At 38.8% G+C, this 13,615-nt stretch overlaps 1 protein-coding gene across 4 annotated transcripts in view; it reads right to left on the reverse strand.

The window, feature by feature from the left end:
* Positions 1 to 13,615, reverse strand: part of zdhhc23b (zinc finger DHHC-type palmitoyltransferase 23b) — a 30,208-nt gene that overhangs the window by 3,506 nt on the left and 13,087 nt on the right. For 3 of the 4 annotated variants that reach the window (XM_063050984.1, XM_063050985.1, XM_063050983.1), the window contains 2 exons: positions 3,992 to 4,690; positions 1,970 to 2,137 (listed from right to left, as the gene is read on the reverse strand). In XM_063050984.1, coding sequence (XP_062907054.1) covers positions 1,970 to 2,137; positions 3,992 to 4,690 — 867 coding nt within the window. The remainder of the gene's footprint in view (positions 1 to 1,969; positions 2,138 to 3,991; positions 4,691 to 13,615) is intronic. The other variant, XM_063050986.1, reaches the window with a different exon arrangement.

Consider the following 13,615-nt stretch of genomic DNA (forward strand, 5'->3'; position numbering starts at 1 on the left):
ATAGGAGCTTAAAATGGTACATGAAATGGATAAAAGCCCTATTCTTAGCACTGACAATATCTGTTTTGTTCAGTACAAAATAAAATCACTAACACAACCAAAACTACAACTGTTCAAATGAGCTGATATTAAACAATGCAATTACGCAGGATGTTTAAAAATAGGAGCTTGCCTTATAAGCAATGCCTATATTTAGAATACAAATTTCTTTATTTATTGCTATTCCCTTCTCCTCTGTCAGCTTTTACTGCTCTTCTACAACTCTGATTGAATTACAATTGCACAGGTACCTGTAATTCATCAGTTCATCAATTTCCAGAAATGTTGTCTACACACATTAACTGACCATTGAGAGTTTCAATTGGGTCCAATCCTGCTGCTCCCATTCTCGACTCTCTGCAGTAACAGCTAGGGGATCACTAAATTATGACCAGGAACACTGGAAAACCTCTCCCTGCCTAACCCAGGGACACAGCAATTATGAGTCAAAAACCTCTGGTATTTTATTGTTAAAATAATAGGTTCCAACTACTGAAGCAATGACAATAAAATCAACGCAGACTAGACAAGGAGAGAAAATGAGCAAAGATGTAGTCTGGACTGAGGCTTACCTGAAATGATCCCAAGTACAAATTTGTAATGAAGCCCATCCAATTTACATTTCTATAAATCTATATTTTCTGTTTCCACCATCTCCTACAGCCAGTAGTTCTGGAGATTCACTGTTGACTTAGCTGAGCTTGGATGTCACTTGTACTGGCCAGCAGTCAACATAAGATTATTCTCATTTCTATTGTTCTGCTGCTCACTGAACAGTGAACATTCTCTACGGCACATGTCATTCCCGAATTGAAAGCACAGCTCAAGATTAATAGAGATACACAAGTCCCATTTCTTTACCACAGAAAATATAGCTTCGGATTGGAAGATCTGTGCCGTTATTAACACACAATCAGTATCCTTTGGATTTAAAATAACTTATTTCAGGTATTTTCTTATGATGATATTTACACATATTTCTAAGAAATGCTGTGAAAATGGTCATTAAAATTAACCAAATTAGACTGGACTGGAAATAAAAGGGAGTCAGCTAAATTTTGACTAAGCAGTCTTGACAGGACTGACCAGGGTGAAATGAACTTTATTGTGGCTGATGACAGAATACTGGAGATTGGACACAAAACTCAAAAAGCAGATGGACTCCATGTGAGGTTATAAAGCTCTCAGCAAGCCAGCTGAAGGTGGAAGAGTAGTGGCAAATTCTCCTCGTCTACACAGTGCAAGGCAATAAATAAGCCAGAGATATTCTTCCCTACCCAAGAAGCCACACTGAGAGGCTGCACGTGGTTTGGTGAAATTATTATTGTTTTGCATATACTTCTGGTCTTTGTATCTCAGCTGATTGACAAGACTAAGTAACATTAGGGCTGACTTCTTGTCACCGTGTTCAGATGGGCTACAAACCTCAGATAAAAGTGGGAGCCTTGAATTTGAATTTTTAAACAAAGGAGCTTCGAGGAAAACCTGTCAAATTAAACTTTATAGAAAAGTACGAAATATTAAATAGGATAAAATATGGATAGTTCTTTTTGTTGCATTTTAACAACACAAAGACAATATGGGTTCAAAGCCACAAGAAAATTTTAGATGGAAGCCGGGAAGTATTTCTTCACACAGAAGGTGATTAGCTTGAAAAATCATTAATAGCTGGAAAACGCTGACTAGTATTGAGGATGGGTTAGGGGATCCAATAACGTTAAACCGAAACTAACTGCTGTTACTTGGAAAACAATGGGTTCTTAAGAATAAAATCAAGTGCATTGAAATCCCTCCAACATATGAACCCAATTTGTGAAATAAAATTATGTAGAATAGTTTACACATTCCATTCTATTTATGAATTTAGTTTTTATCCAAATGAGCTCTGTTAAATCAAGAAAACCATAGAAGTGATTATCCTTTTTCTTACCTGTGCTCTTTGTAGACTCCAGGACAATAGAATAGAGCTGTGAAAATGCTTTGTCCCCTGCATATAGTGGTCAGTGTCAGACTAATTCCATACAGAGAGGTGAGGAGGAAAAGAAACAGGGTCAGAATAAATGCACGGTGATTGCCTTGACCTACACAACTGTTAATCCTGGAAACAGAACAAGATAAATAAATAAAATGGTTTTGAGTAAAACTTCATGCATTCCAAGCTGAACTGATTTCTCCCAAACTATAAATGACAAATGCTTGCTACAAAGAAACAGGGATTAACTGAAAATGCTGCTGAAAAAAGGAAAAAAAAATCACAGCAAAAACACACCAGACCAGACTACCTTCATTAACTCCTCACACATGTATCCAGTTCACAGTGTTTGTAAATGAGAGCTAATTATCTGCTTTTCAGCTCAATAGTGTCCAATTGAACTTTCAGGTTAAGCAAGAATTCCAGACTTCACAAGAGCTACAGCATTTCATTAGATGATATCAGCACAAGAAAGGCTGACACTGTTCTCAACTTCCCTCTCAAGGCTTCACTTTGCAACATACAATCCATAGTTCATTCAAATGGTGGTCAATAGTGTGGAATATAAACAGCCTTGTCAACCTTTACCCTAAGACGTCGTGTGTGAGAGAGTGAAGCAAAATAAACTTCCAAAGTTTGTCCTCTTATTAGTAAGAATAGTTTAACCCTTCTGCAGGCTGTTTAGCTGAAAAAAAAATCACAAATAAAATAAATAAAATGCCTGTGCAGATTGGTGATAACATCTCCTCCTTGCTGACAATCAACACTGGCACACCTCAGGGGTGTGTGCTTAGCCCACTGCTCTACTCTCATATACATGTGACTGTATGGCTAGGCATAACTCAAATACCATCTATAAATATGCTGACAATACAACCACTGTTGGTAGAATCTCAGGTGGTGACGAGAGGGCGTACAGGAGTGAGATATGCCAACTAGTGGAATGGTGCTGCAGTAACAACCTGGCACTCAACGTCAGTAAGACGAAAGAACTGATTGTGGACTTCAGGAAGGGTAAGACGAAGGAACACATACCAATCGTCAGAGGGATCAGAAGTGGAGAGAGTGAGCAGCTTCAAATTCCTGGGTGTCAAGATCTCTGAGGATCTAACCTGGTCGCAACATATCGATGTAATTATAAAGGCGGCAAGACAGCGGCTATACTTTATTAGGAGTCTGAAGAGATTTGGCATGTCAACAAATACACTCAAAAACTTCTATAGTTGTACCATGGAGAGCATTCTGACAGACTGCATCACTGTCTGGTATGGAGGGGCTACTGCACAGAACCGAAAGAAACTGCAGAAGGTTGTAAATCTAGTCAGCTCCATCTTGGGTACCAGCCTACAAAGTACCCAGGACATCTTTAGGGAACGGTGTCTCAGAAAGGCAGCGCCCATTATTAAGGATCCCCAGCACCCAGGGCATGCCCTGTTCTCACTGTTACCATCAGGCAGGAGGTACAGAAGCCTGAAGGCACACACTCAGCGATTCAGGAACAGCTTCTTCCCCTCTGCCATCCGATTCCTAAACGGACATTGAATCTTTGGACACTACCTCACTTTTAAAAAAAACAGTATTTCTGTTTTTGCATATTTTTAAAAATCTATTCAATATACATAATTGATTTACTTGTTTATTATTTTTATTTTATTTTTTTCTCTGCTAGATTATGTATTGTATTGAACTGCTGCTGCTAAGTTAACACATTTCACATCACATGCCGGTGATAATAAACCTGATTCTGATTCATTGCAGAAACAGATAATTACACAGAATCGCTTACAACATTAAATCTGGTGATTCTTGTAATTTATTCCTTGGCTTTTCCTTACTCCAACCCACCATTCCTACCACACTTTAAAAACACTCTCTCACTTGCAACACAGGTCAACTTGCCTGTAATTATTCCACATACCTTTCAATATACGGCAGGCCAAAATGAACTTAAAGCTCTATCTACATCAGCATTGCACCTACCAAACACAGTGATGGTCCAGTCTTTGAACACAGGATGCACATATTCGGCAGTGTCCTGAACGAGGTGGTTTTAAAATCTTGCACACTGTGCACCAGTCCTTTTTGAATTCAGTTTGATCCATTTGCAACTTGCCATTAGGAACAGAAAGATTCATCTTTGAGGACGTGTCCCGGCCTACAGGCTGAATTTGGCTTGTACCATTCACATTGTGCAATGAAATGTCATTTCTCTGAACCTTTTTGATTAGAACACTTCCATGATCTGTTCTGAGGTAGCCTGGGTCCTTCTTGGTCTGTGCTAAACTCGTTAGTGTCAGGACCAAACCACTGGTGATCGCAATCAAGTGCACAGAGGTTATGTTTCCTCTAGGCATAACCTCAGTCAGAAATAAATAGTACATGTAACCCAGGGAAAAGAGACCAAGACTTAGAAAAAACAGCGTGTGCCCCTTCTTCTGGTGAGTGACATAATAGTACCAGAGCACCAATATTGGCAAGGATGTCAGAATGACGAGTGCCAAGAAGAAGTGAAGGGCTGCAATATGAAGGAAGATCGGGAGGAACATAAGAGGTGGCAAAATTGTGACATCAATCTTCTTGGCACCGGTGCCCAACAACCATGGGATCCGCAGGCGATCAGAAACTGTGTCTGATATTCGTTTAATATTCTGTGAACTGACGGATTTACCTTTCAAACACCTGAAAGTGAAAACACAGCATTGGAATTATTCTAAAGCTATTTGTTTCCTTTAATACAAAAGGGCTTAAGCAGTCTTAAAGTGAAACAAAATTCAACAGAAGCTCACCCAACTATCAGGTAAAGAATGGATTATAATAAGGAATCAAGACAGTGCACATTTCATGGACAATTTCAGTTATAACTAAGTATTAACAAATCATTGCTTTCAGTAGAAGTTTGAAATAGCCTGAAGATCTCCCAGGAATGCTGTGCAAACAGTAAAGAGCACCTCATGCAAGGTGGTTTTCGAAACAAAATTAGTATTTTTGAGCTTCAAATAATTAAGCAGATTATTTTATGTGCACTGCAATTGCAGCTGCTTAATCCGAAAATAACCAAAAAGTGTAGATAACACATTGCATTAGCTGGTGTCTGTCGTAGTTACGGACCCGTCACTATTCATTATCAACTGACAGAAATGTCTGCAGTACCCAGATGTGCTGTTAAAAGATCGAATATCCTTATCTTACCAGTAATTAACTTGTTTTCCTAAGAGAATGTGGATTTTTGCAATATTCTCCTTATTAATTGGAAATTAATGATTTTAAGAGAATTTAAGGAATTTATGTTTTTGCTGCAAAAATGTTCAAAAATATCAACCTAGATTTTGTTGCCTCTCGTCTCCACACTCTCCACCAACCAACTTCTTTTAAAACAGTTGGTATACAAGTAAATGCGGTGTGTACTGAGACAAAAAAAGAGAGGTAAATTTTCGGGCAAAATTGAAAAGGGTGATGAAGGTATATTTGAATGCACAAAGTATAAGGAATAAGATAGATGATCTTATAGCACAATTAGAAATGACATTGTGGGCACCACTGAGTTGCGGCTGAAAGAAGATAATATTTTTGAGCTTAACATCCAAGGGTACCCATTACATCAAAAAGTAGGCAGAGGTGACGGTTAGTAACAAATGAAATCAAATCCTTAGAAAGAGATGACACAAGATTGGAAGATGTAGAATTCTTGTGGTAGAGTTAGGAAACTGCAAGAATAAAAATACCCCAATGGGAGTTACATACAGGTCTCCGAGCAGTAGCCAGGATGTGGAGTACAAATTACAAAAGCAGGTAGAAAAGACACGTAGAAAGGGCAATGTTATGTTAGTGATGGGGATTTCAATATGCAGGTAAATTGAGGAAAATCAGGCTGCTGCTGGATTACAAGAGGACGAATGTGTAGAATGCCTACAAGATGGCTTTTTAGAGCAGATTGTGGTTGAACCCTCTAAAGAAAAGGTGATTCTGGATTGGGTGCCGTGTAATGAACCAGATGTGATTAGGGAGTTTAAGGTAAAGGAACCCTTAGGAGACAATGAACATAATATGATAGACTGCAAGGAGAATTCTATGTGGGAGAAGCTAAAATCAGATGTATCAGTATTTTAATACAGTAAAGAGAATTACAGAGGCACGAGAGGAGCTAGCCAAAGTTGACTGGAAGGGGACACTAGCAGGAATGACATCAGAACAGCAATAGCTGGAGTTTCTGGGAGCAATTCAGAAGGCGTAGAATAGATGCATCCCAAAAGAGAAGTATTCTAAAGGGAGGATCAGACAACTGTGGCTGACAAGGGAAGCCAAAGACAGAATTAAAACAAAAGAGGACATGTAATGTTGTAAAGGAAGCTTTCAAAAACCAACAGAAGGCAAGTAAAAAAAAAAGCAGCAAGAGAGGAGATTAAATATGAAGTTAGGCTGGTCAATAATGTAAGAAGATACCAAAAGTACTTTCAGATATCCAAAGAGGGGAGAGTGGAAAGGGAAGACCTCCAGAAAATGCTGGAGAGGTAGTAATGGGGGACAAAGAAAATGCAGGTGAACTTAAGTATTTTGCATCAGTCTTCACTGTAGAAGACACCAGTAGTATGCCAGAAATTCGAGTGTGTCATGGGCAAAAGTGAGTGTAGTTGCTATTACAAGGGAGAAGGTGCTTGGGAAGCTGAAAAGTAGGTAAGTCATCTGGACCAGATGGACTGCACCTCAGGGTTCTGAAAGAGGTAGCTAAAGAGACTGTGGAGGCATTAGTAATGACCTTTCAAGAAATACTAGATTCTGGAATCGTTCCAGAGGACTAGAAAATTGCAGATGCCATTCCACTCTATAGGGCAGGGACACAAAAGAGAGGAAATTAGAGTCCAGTTAGTGGTTGATAAGATGCTGAAGCCCCATATTAAGGATGAGGTTTTAAAGTACCTGGAGGCACATGATAAAATAGCCCAAAGTCAAAATGCTTTCCTCAAGGGGAAATCTTGCCTGACAAATCTATTGGAATTCTTGGAGGAAATAACAGGCAGGATAGACAAAGGAGGGTCAGTGAATGCTGCTTACTTGGATTTTCAGAAAGCCTTTGACAAGGTGCCACATGGGGCTGCTAATAAGAGAAAAGATCCCATGGTATTACTGTAAAGATATGAACATGGATAGAAGACTGACTGTCCAGCAGGAGGGGTCCTGCCAGCAAGTAGTGATGTCCCACAGGGGTCAGTGTTAGGACCGCTTCATTTTACTTTACATGTCAATGATCTGGATGACAGAATTGATGGGTTTGTGGCTAAGTTTATGGACAATACAAAGATAGGTAGAGGGGCTGGTAATGTTGTGGATGCAGGAAGTCTGAAGGAGGACTTGGACAGATTAGGAGAATGGACAAAGTAGTAGCAGATGGAACAGAGTGTCAGGAAGTACATGGTCATGCACTTTGGCAGAAGGAATAGCACAGACTATTTTCTAATTGGGGAGAGAATTCTGAAATAAGAGGTGCAAAAGGGACTTGGAAACCCTTGTGCAGGATTATCTAAAGGTTAATTTGCTAGTTGAATTGGTGGTAAGGAAAACAAATACAATGTTAGCATTCATTTCAGGGATATTAGAAAATAATGCTGAGGTTTTAAGGCATAGGTCAAACTGCACTTGGAGTACTGTGAGCAGTTTTGGGCCCCTTATCCAAGAAAGATTGCGCTAACATTGGAGAAGAACCAGGAGGTTCATGGAAATGATTCCAGTAATGAAAGGATTAACATATGAGGTGCGTTTGGTTGCTGGAGTTTATAAGTATAAGGAGATATTTCATTAAAACCCATTGAATACTGAAAGGCCTAGATAGAGTGGATGTGGAGAGAATGTTTCCTCTTGTGGGGGAGTCTAGAACCACAGGGCATAGCTTCAGAACAAAAGGATGTTCCTTTAGATCAGAGATAAGGAGAATTTTTTTTCTTTTAACCAGATGATGGTTAATCTGTGGACTTCATTGCCATAGATGGCTGTGGGGTCAATTCATCGAATACATTTAAAGCAGAGATTAATAGGTTCTTTTAGTAAGGGCAAAGGTTATAGGGAGAGGGCAAGAGAATGGGGTTGAGAGGGGTGGCAGAGTGGACCAAATTGCCCACTTTTGCTCCTATGTTTTACGGTCAATTCCCCTTTCCTACTCATCTCCTTACTTCCCCCCTCAACCCCTCCTCCCACCATCAGATTCACATTCTTGCCATCTTTATGGTAGATCATCACCCCATCCATTATGAGTGCATTATCCTCAGTGGATAGCATTAGTTTCTCTGGATTTGCATCCTCCATCTCAACCAGGTCCTTTCTTTCTCCTTTCACCATCCTTTACAGCAAACTCATTCCAATCCCAAAATTTTCTCCTATGACTGAACAAACCACCCAGTATTCCTCCCCCTCAGTTCTGGTTCTGAACCAAACATGGCATCATGTACTGCAGATGGGTTTGTTCCCAGATTCTGCAGATTAGACACACTAGTTGACTTCCACAACTTAAAACTACATTGCTTGGAATTTTACTTTTGAATTTGTTTAAGTAAGACTGGGCTTTATTTGCAGATTTCAGATCCATTAGGTATTGCATTTGGGATTCAATAAATATATATGCAAAGGTATTATTTCCTCTGGTGGAAGAAATTAAACCATGATCATAAAATAAGAGCCGGGGTATTCAGTAGACAAATCAGAATCAATGGTTCTCTATACATTTGCAGTAGAAATCAGGAACTTGTTCCTTAATAGGGAGACAATCCCACATCTATTGAAACTGCAAATGATGGCAAGCAAATGGAATTGAAGTAAAGGTCAGCCATGCTCCAAAGGTGAAACTAATTGAGAGGAATAACTCTATTCCTATTGCAATACTGGATTTTTAAAGGTTTTATAGCAGGAAAGAATTCTCTGCTAAGCTAGAACTAAAAAGTAAAGAATTCTCTGCTAAGCTAGAACTAACATTAAAGTAGTTTGTCCCCTCTGGGACCAACATCAAACATTTGCTTGTGATTGAAAGTACATGAGACAAGGACTACTATACATAAACTTTAAAAACAAAAGTTCCATGTGCTAATCTCAAAAGGTGTTTTGCCAGTAATCATTCAGGAAGTTGAACATGCTTAAAATATGCTCCACACAAAGCATTTGAAGAGGATTTGTAATAACTGTGGATGTTAAACTTGAACAATTTACAAACCTTACCTCAAAGGAAGGCTGTCATGCAAATCAAAGAGAATTCACAGGCATTTTTAAACCAGGCAAATGCTTCAAAACCATAAGGAAGACAAGAGACTGAATTATCCACAATAGATTCCCACTAATGCATGAACACAACTTAATGGTCATTATTTATTAAAATGTAAATGTGTTCAGCATACTTAAAAGAAACATGTTAATGTATTTTTAAATACAAACACATTCTCTGATATGGTAATATACAAGGAAGATCAATATTCACATAAACCATCTGGTTTCCTGGAAATTTACTTCACATATTGATAATTGAAATTATATGAAAATAGTATCAGTAATCCTATTTGAACTGTGGCTTTTTAATGGACTTGGCAATGCATTAAAATAGAATGAGATTCTTTAGTTACATCATTTTGCACCAAGAACTATTGCCATAGACAATATAAAATGGTTAGCTTTTACATTTTTAGAAACAGTAACATTTTAAATTGCGTTTTAAAAGCAAATGATTCTGCAGATCTGTATAAACTGATTTTTCTTCTATCTAGCTTTCCAATTTCTTCATCTAAAAATCCAATTCACAAAGCGGAAGGTGGAGTGTGGTACTTCACAGGAACAATGAAGCCATTAGACCCTTGCGCATCAAGTAAGATTCAATCACATCTGATCTAAATATCTTCAATGAGGATACCTTCCATCCAAGTTCAGGACATTCATCATTCTGTCCATTTTGTAAGGAGTTCAGGGTTGTGTTAAATTTTACAACCAACTTTTAAAGCAAAACTGATCAACAATTTTTAAATGAAAATCCACAGGCTGCAGATTTATTCTTATATGCAAAAGCTAGAAAAGCAGTTTGCAGGGAGAAGATTCCACAGCTCAGTATTATTTTAAAGTCACTCAGAAGATTGATTATCTCATGGTTATTACGGCTCCTGCTCCCAAGCTATACTCTTCTATCAGACTTATTAGCAGGACAGTCAAGGATATTAAACATTTCATCACTGTATTGCAAGTACCAAACCAATATTCATACCCATTGTGCAGGGAAAAATGTGGACATAGTTTGAGATGTCTATGGAGAATATGTCCCAGATTCAGTGAAACACGAAAGGACAAAGTCCATAGCTGAAAGCTAAAAATACACAAAATCAGTGCTTGCAATTAGAAATCACCTAGAGATATGGGCATGTTAAAGCAAGTTGGCTGTCCACAAAGAGAGACAATTCTTGTCTATTTAGTATTTCAGTATTATTTGAATAATATATTATTCGATTAAGCTTTCTTTGCTGTTTATATAATTCATTATGTTTACATGTGTAAGTATGTAAATTGCATACATCACAGCGCTACCACGTGATATGTGTGCATCTCAATTAAAGAAAAAAAAAATGAAGTTGACTCACATTTCAGGCACCTGTCTTTTTATTGCGGTTAGCTTTTTTATGTTTTGAAGTTAGAAAACATATCCATAAGGTATTTCTAAAGTGAACCCAAGATGGCTACTAATGTGTTGAAGCACAGGAAAACACTCATGTTAAAAAGGAACACAGTGAGGAGTGGCCAAGTTTAAAAAAAAACGCAGCATGTGCATTGACAGTTGAGTTTAAAAGAAAAAGGGAGATTAACAGAAGAATTCATGGGTTCAAAAACAGTGAGTGATAATAATCATAAATAAAAAAGAGCAGATATGGCCAGCTACATTGGAGAGATGGATGCTTTTGATTACTCAATGGATAACTGCCTCATATATTCTGAGCTAACTGAATAGCATTTTGAATCATCTGAAATTGTCAATGAGTAACAAATACCAATTTTGCTGAGTGCATTGGGTTTAAAGGCATACCAGTTGTTTAAGTGCTCCAACCAAACCAGCCAAAACGAGCTTTGCCGATATCGTGAACCCAATGCAGGAACGTTTAGAACCAAAACCACTTATGACTGTGGATAGCTTTAGATTTCATAAGTGGAATCAAAAGGAAGGGCAGTCCATTTCAGTGTACATAGCTGAATTGAAGGGACTGTCTGAGCATCGTCATTTTAATGTTAGGCTTCCTGATGCACTGAGAGACCATTCAGTTATGGAATCTTACAAAAAGCATTCAAAAAAGGCTCCTAACTGAAGCACAACTTATTTAAAAGAACACAAAATCGCTGTATCAATAGAAACTGCAGACACACAGTTGAGCTGTAGTCAGGAATGAAAGTGAGTGTGAATTAAATTACAGCATCTAGCTAGATGGAGGCCAGCCTGGCTGAGCGCATTGTTTACCGTTGTGGCAGGGGTTCACATACACCAGACATATGGAGATTTAAAGGCAAAATTTGCAGAAAATGCAACAAAGTAGGACACATACAAAGAGCATGTAGAGCTGACAAAAATAAATAAATGGACTGCACAGAGAAGAGAAAAAGATAAAGTCAAGTTGCAGTTTCAAAAAAAGCATTAATCTGCATGCTGCTGGTGAAAAATCTGATTATGATGAGAGTGACAGACTACTGAGTAACCTTGAGATTTACAATGTGAAAACTAACAATAGCAAGCAATGTGGCTTACACCAGAACTGAACAGCAAATTAATTAAAATGGAACTGGACACTGGCTTGGCCGTTTCAGTCATTCCACAGAATGAGTCTGAAAGGCATTGCAAAGACACTGAACTGAAGCCTGCAGATATCTAGCTCAGAACTTATACTGGAGAAAAGATAACTCCTGTGGGAATGATATTTGCAACAGTGAAATACAACAACCAACAAGCCACATTGGGCTTGTATGTGGTAAAAACAGGAAGGCTAGCATTGTGGGGACATGATTGGCTGAGACAACTACAATCTATTAGAGAGCCATCCACAATTAGCATGTCACATCCCCTGCAATAGAGTCAAGTGAAATCAAATTAAGAAAAGGTACTGGATGATATCACAACCGTCTCCATACCGAACCTCATGAAGTGTTCCCCAACAGAGGGCAAACAGGTGTTGGTGCCAACCTCTGTGCCTCTGGTTGGAAAGCATATTGGATCAAGGAAGGACCATGCTGCTCTGAGGACTTATCCAAGTGACGAAAGCCGCCAACTACAACATATCTGTAGGCATATCTAAGAAAGCTTCTAATATGTTAATCAGGCAGTTACTTGCAAAATGTGGCTTGGTTCTCAGCTGGAAGGGAGTTCAAGGAGCTTCAGAAAAATTGTAAGCATTCAGCTTTTGTGAGTATAAAGAGACAGCACCTACTCTGTGAGTATTAAGGTTATTGCATGAGCTTCATATGGGAGACAAAATGCTGCTTGTAAAAGTAGATGCAAAGACTCCATGCCAACTGGATGAAGGGAAGGCCAAAAAGGAGTCAACTGAAATACAAAAACCAAGGGTTGGTGAGATGATGTTGTGGCTGGGGAAACCAAGAGGAGAGATCAGATTGTAAAGGAGCAATAGAAGAATTAATAAAAGTGAACTGAATGGACCATCCCAAGACCAAGATGCACAAACTAGAAGAAAAAGGAAGAAGGAAGGAGTCCAGAGATGTCAGAATCACTTCCTGCAGTCTCAGACTCAACTACTCAACCACCATGGAGGAGGCCTCAGAACGTGAGACTGTTTTCATGGCCACAAGTCTCACTAGCCAAGCAGAGTGACCTCCTTGTCAGGAAAGACGTTATCCCCCAAGAGTAAGAAATCCCCCACAGCGATGAAATCTTTAGGCCTGAATGAGACAATTAAAAATTTACTATGCTGTGAATGTCTGTATATAGTAGTTGCATTGTGTAGTATACTGCGTACAGTGGCATGCAAAAGTTTGGGCAAGCCGGTCAAAATTTCTGTTACTGTGAACAGCTAAGTGAGTAAGAGATCACCTGATTTCCAAAAGGCATAAAGTTAAAGAAGACACATTTCTTTAATAATTGAAGAAAGATTTTTTTTTATTTCCATCTTTTACAGTTTCAAAATAACAAAAAAGGAAAAGGGCCCGAAGCAAAGGTTCGGGCACCCTGCATGGCCAGTACTTAGTAACACCCCCTTTGGCAAGTATCACAGCTTGTAAACGCTTTCTGTAGTCAGCTAAGAGTCTTTCAATTCTTGTTTGGGGGATTTTCGCCCATTCTTCCTTGCCAAAGGCTTCTAGTTCTGTGAGGTTCTTGGGCCATCTTGCATGCACTGCTCTTTTGAGATCTATCCACAGATTTTCGATGATGTTTAGGTCGGGGGATTGTGAGGGCCATGGCAAAACCTTCAGCTTGTGCCTCTTGAAGTAGTCCATTGTGGGTTTTGCGGTGTGGTTAGGATCATTATCCTGTTGTAGAAGCCATCCTCTTTTCATCTTCGGCTTTTTTTTTTCCAGATGGTGTGATGTTTACTTCCAGAATTTGCTGGTATTTAATTGAATTCATTCTTCCCTCTACCAGTGAAATGTTCCCTG

The sequence above is a fragment of the Mobula hypostoma genome, chromosome 6 (genome assembly GCF_963921235.1).
Source record: "Mobula hypostoma chromosome 6, sMobHyp1.1, whole genome shotgun sequence".
Classification (NCBI taxonomy): domain Eukaryota; kingdom Metazoa; phylum Chordata; class Chondrichthyes; order Myliobatiformes; family Myliobatidae; genus Mobula; species Mobula hypostoma.